The sequence below is a fragment of the Pleurodeles waltl genome, chromosome 7 (assembly GCF_031143425.1).
Source record: "Pleurodeles waltl isolate 20211129_DDA chromosome 7, aPleWal1.hap1.20221129, whole genome shotgun sequence".
NCBI classification, from domain to species: Eukaryota; Metazoa; Chordata; class Amphibia; order Caudata; family Salamandridae; genus Pleurodeles; species Pleurodeles waltl.
In genome coordinates, this window is record NC_090446.1 from 583,071,001 (window position 1) to 583,076,506 (window position 5,506).

Sequence of the window (5,506 nt, forward strand, 5' to 3'; positions counted from 1 at the left end):
CTCCTGTGTCCAACTTTGATATCCCACCATTCAGCATGGCATCGCATGAGCACTTCTTCCATACCACACAAGTGCACCGGGCACTCCATGCAACCTCCTTTCATATCACACATACACCGCCCGCCCTGTACACATGGCACCATTCCTTTATACCAGGCATGTACACAGCGCACTCCCTGCACCTCCCTCTAGCTGTGTCAGGTCATCCCTGTACTATTACTTCTTCCCAGGCCTCTCAGGACACGTGACTGCCGCACCCTCCCTTCAGATTACACCTGTACACGACTCCGACCCATCTAAACACACATCTATACAGCGTACCACCTGCACACGACCTCTCCTGTGTTCAGGTCATACCTGCACTTTCTTCTTACAAGGCACCCCTGAACCCTCCCTCCACGTGCATTCTTCATCCCTACAGGGTCCCACCTTCTGTTCCCTGCATGCCACGCCTGTATACAGTGCCTCAAATACTCTTCCTTGATGCCACAGCCCGACTCTGCATCTTCCTAATGGACCCATGTATGGGACGATAACATTGTGTGTGGTCTTCATTGCGAATATCATTATTTGTAGCCTGTAAAACAAAATAAGTGCCAAATAAATGGCGTACTGGTGGTAAGACTCTTGGCGGAGTAAAACAGACATACTGCCTCCTACATTAGTAGGGGGAGTGTGAAACTTCAGAGACAGTTCACACGAGTTGTAGTTGTCCTTCTTTGGTTTCCATGGAACTGCAGTTGTTTTGTTTCTTTCATGTGGCAGTGTTTTGACACAGTCAGGCCCAGAAACATTTATCTGAACTGGGAGAAAGTCCCATCATTAGGCAATAAAAAAACTGTGCAGACGGAAAAGATATATAGCCCAACGCAAAAAATATGATTTTTCAGTTATTTAATTGTAGGATATGTTGTACACCAAATATCCTCTTGGCAGAAAAGCGCATTCAATGTGTTCATAAGCCAAACAGTCACTTTGTTTAAACAAAACACAATTACAAAATTAAAATAAACCACAAAATAATAAACTGCATGTTCATAACATACAAAATCCATGCCTACTCAGTAGGTAACTACAACATTCCAACTCCTGAATATATATATATTTATATAATATGTATAAATTTACATTTCAGTTACAAAAATATACTTTGAGAGGTTTTTTTGCTTACATTCTAAACAAATGAAGCTGTGCTTCAGCTCTCACTGTCCCTTACGCTAGCGTTTTCTTTCTGTTTAAGTACATTCTTTGAGCAGATTCCCTTTGACCTTAAGGCTAGATGCGCGCGCATCTAATTCACACTAATGCATGTGTCAAGACATCGGCAAGGCTTCACGAAAAGGCACCAAGACTTCGAACGGGACTGGTTGTCGCAGGCGAGAGGGCCATTTGTGATATCACAGAGTCAACAGAACACCACTCTTACACATGCTTATACAAAAGCGCGGCAAAACTTGTCGCGGGCCGCCTTCACAAGAGAGAATATTTACCAAATGTAGCCCTGCGAACTCCAAATAATACAATATGAATATGCCAGGGGTTTTCACATCAATACGTTTCGGAGAGGGGGAAATAAAAGCATGGCACGTGTACAATATACATATTCTATGTATATATAGAATTAAAGTCCACTGAATTGATATTAAAATGCTGATTTGCAAAGGGGTCTGTACTGAAATGATATATACGGTCCATGCAAATTAAAGTCCCAAGTTGGATGTGCAGGAGGGTGGCAGTTTTTTTCAGGCAGTTGAAAATAAAGTTATGATGGCCACGCTTGTAGCATGTAGGCCATTGATAGCCGACAGTCACAGACCATTTGCCTTTGGAAGTGGCCTGAAAGTACCAGTAGGGTGAGGGGGCATCCACATGTTCAGTCCTTAGCAGATCTCGATTGTCCGTGGCGAGAAGGTGGATGCCATCTCTGAAAACGTGGTTGTCACTGGGGAGCTGAAGGAATTGGTGACGATGGATGAAGGGAAACTGGTGGCGAGATGGGATTGAAAGCTGGAAGCAATGGAGGTGTATGTTGATGCTATTGAAGGGGAAGGGAAGGAGTTGTGCACTGGAGAACTGTATGACGATGACACAGGGGATGAAGAGTAGGAAGTAGGCACTGGAGAAGGGTAGGACGTGTCCAAGGGGGAGGAATAAGAGGTTGTCACAGATGGTGAGAACGTAGAGATAGGAGAAGCAGAAGACACTGGGGCCAACTTTTCAGTTTTTTTGTCTTTTTGTCTGAGATGAATTTTAGTGTGCCTCTTCCTCTCGTCGCTTCTGGCAAACTTCCTACCACAAATGTCACAGGCAAAGGGCTTCTCGCCCGTGTGTGTTCGGATGTGAGTGGTCAAGTGGTCACTTCGGCTGAAATTCCTCATGCAAATCCGGCACTGGAAGGGCTTCTGACCAGTGTGGATGCGGATGTGCCGGGTCAGTTCATCAGACCGAGAGAACCGCCGGTCACAAGACTCCACAGGGCAGGCGTATGGTCGTTCGTGAGGAGGGGTCTTGCTGGGGCGGTTGGGGTATTTCCTCATTCGGCCTGGTTTCATGAGCTGGGACTGGTAGGAGGTGTTGATGGCCTTCAGCTCCTGGGAACCAGTCTGGGTTGCGAAGGCTTTGATGGTTGACAGGGGTGTCAGAGAAGGCTGATGAGCCCTGCCCTCCAGTGACTGAAATGGTTTCTGATCTGGTGGGGTCAAGTTCAGTTCCCCTTGCTGCTGAGGGAACAAATAGTCTGGGATCATTGAAACTTGGAAGTTGGATTTGGAAGCTGGGTATGCTGGTGGTGGATACTGAATGGAGGTACCAGAAGAGGTTGAGAAAGACTGGGTTGGTTGTTCAGGGAAGATATCGGAGGCAGAACTGGGGAAGGTCGGTGCAGCAGAATAGATTGGGCTGCTATCACTAGATTGAACTGAGCAGCTCAGAGAAGGGCTCTGCGATGTTGAAGAGGCCGGTGAAGAGGAAGGTGTGGAGGTGGAGGGCAGATTGGCCATGCCCACCAGACCACTCACAAGGCTGAAGAGGGGCTCTGGCCACAAGGTGTTGGTGCTGTTGGAAGCTGGCTCCAAGGAGAAGCGGCCAGTGTAAGCCAATGGTGGCAGTCTGCTGGTCACATTGGAGAAACTGGTTTCCACAAAGGTCTTCTCGTTGCTCAAAGACATCTCGGAGAAGTTATCTGGAATGGAAAGGAATACCAATGGTTAGATCTTAGCTTGTATGCACTATGTATCACTGTCAAAAACACACAAAAAATAAATGCACTTTTCAATGGAGCTACATTTTTTATAACAAAGTGGAAAACGGCTCCGACTCTGCCATGATACAATGCAGTACAGCAGAAGGGATTCCGTTGCTGCTTGGTGTGCAGAGCTGACTGCACCATCATAAGTGACGCACAGAGATTTCCCTCACTGCAAGCAGCTCGAATTAAGATGCGAGAACAGCGAGCAGAAAATACGCCCACCCATTTCAGTGCATGTGATAAACCAACAGCATCACAACATTATATAACGTGCATTATAAACCGACTGTTTTTAACCAGCTCTAGTATTATATATTTTATCATGACAACATTAGAAGACAATCTCCCTCAAATGTAGCTTGCATGAGCCGGTAGGTTTCTAGAGGTTATCCGCACAGAAAAACACCAAATATGCCCCAAACCCGAAAATTAACCCTATGTGTACATTTTGCGTGTTTAATGATATTTAAGATGGGTGATCCGCTGAAGGGATCCCCGTGGATTTTGCAGCGCGTGGACTGTCATTTGTGAAAGTGTGGATGTCACAGACTGATGCAGTACTGACTGATCATAGACATAGTCAGGAAACCGTTTTATCCGGAGAGGTGGTGCAATGTGAGATCATTTATAGAGCAGAGAATTATGTGGACAGGCGGTGAATGGCAGGTAGCGTTTGGGATGTGCAATATACACAGAAGCGGGTGGGTGAATGCATAGTATTCAACAATATGGGTGAAAGCCTTATAGCAATTGGGGTACATGATATACAGCACTGTGGGGGTAGGGGGCCTCGGCATACAGCAATGTGGTGAATGTTATACAGTATCGGGTTGTGCTAAACATTCATCAATAGGTGTGTGAATTAATGGAGTAAAATAAGATGGGGTGCGTGACACAGCAAGGTGAGGGGATGGCGTACTGTATTAGGGTGCAAAGCTTCCAGCAATGGGTTGACTGGTATACAGTAATGGTGTGAATGGCATGCAGCAATAGTTGTGCAGGGTACTCAGCAACTAGGGTGGATGGGTGTCATCAGCAATGGAATGAACGGCATGCAGCAAAGGGTGGATGGGTGCATGGACAACAGCAATAGAGTATGCATGCACAGGGCAAAAGGAGCACTGCATAGATCAATTATGATGCACATTGCGAGGAATGGAATGTGCATGCCGGTCAGCAGTTAGCCTTCGGGTGCAGGTTTTATGTGCAGGTCCAACATGTATATGCTGACAGTTTTAGGTTGCAGCGTACAGGCAACTGGGTGCAGTGTTAGGGCTCAGCGTGCATGCTTCCGAATGCCGGTCCTATGCGAGGTGTGCGCTTCCCAAGGTGCAGTGTGCATGTGTTAATGTACAACGTGTAGGAGCATTGGGTTCTGTGCATTCACCCCGGTTTGCACGCTCTTGACAGCACCAGTTCCTAGCTCTTACCTGTTGGTAGATTCTGGAAGGGCTCGCCAGCCTCCCCGGCAGAGCTGTAGCCAGACTCCCCGGGGGTCCCCGCGCCCAGGAAGGGCTGTGAACCCCCAGACACGGAGAGCAGCATCATCTCCTCCAGCTTTGGGTAGGTGCTGTCCATAGTGGGCGAATGCGGGAACGAGCCGAACGGATCAGACATAGGTGGCAGGAGCATCTCCGCCTTGGCCATAAGGGGCCTTTGGGGTCAAGGCGGGGCGTGTTCTCCCCTGCTGTCACTGTCAGGGGGCTTGATTGGGGTTTGAGGGTGTTGTGAGTGGTCCCAGGGTGCTGAGGATATCCCTGCAGCTTTGCTCCCCTGGCTCTCACTGTGGGTTGCAGGGTGATCTTTGGAGGCAGGGTGCCCTGCTTGGTGAGTGCTCTGGGCTTCCCTGTTGTTCTCCTCCTGCCTTCGCTTCTGTTTCTCTCTCTCGGAATCTCTCGGTCTCCCTGGATCCGCCTCTATTTGAAGGGTCTGCAGGCACTAGACACGCCTCCGCCGTGACGTACATGTCCATTTATGGAGCACAGGAAGCCCTTCTACGGTGGGGAGGACCCATGACGAGGTGCGCGACAGGAGGTTACAAGGAGCCAAACAAGGAGCCCTTATTCGAACAGGAAGGACCGAGAGGACGAATACGGTTCCTCGGACCCACCGCCCGGTTCCCCGGGGGGCTGCGGTCCGCTGTGTGGCCGCGCTCACCCACTTCCGGGCTTCCCGCGCGTGCCTGCACTCTCGGCGGCGCGCGCTCCCGGAAACTTGTCGCCGGGAGCCATATAAGGGAATGACCATACAAGGGCATGA

General features: G+C 48.8%; 1 protein-coding gene across 1 annotated transcript; it reads right to left on the reverse strand.

The window, feature by feature from the left end:
* Positions 1-877: 877 nt before the first annotated feature.
* EGR1 (early growth response 1) lies at positions 878-5,142 on the reverse strand. Its single transcript, XM_069244429.1, has 2 exons — positions 4,678-5,142; positions 878-3,181 (listed from the first exon to the last, which is right to left on the reverse strand). Exons 1-2 carry the CDS (start codon positions 4,892-4,894, stop codon positions 1,881-1,883), a joined length of 1,518 nt encoding a protein of 505 aa, XP_069100530.1. The 5' UTR covers positions 4,895-5,142; the 3' UTR covers positions 878-1,880.
* Between the last annotated feature and the right edge of the window lie 364 nt (positions 5,143-5,506).

What these genes read in the sequence shown, in the direction of transcription:
- EGR1 (XM_069244429.1), bottom strand. Translation starts at nt 4,894, where the DNA reads ATGGCCAAGGCGGAGATGCTCCTGCCACCTATGTCTGATCCGTTCGGC. An exon ending in CTTCCAGAATCTACCAACAG is followed by an intron (nt 3,182 to 4,677) that starts GTAAGAGCTAGG and finishes TTTCCATTCCAG; the next exon opens with ATAACTTCTCCGAGATGTCT.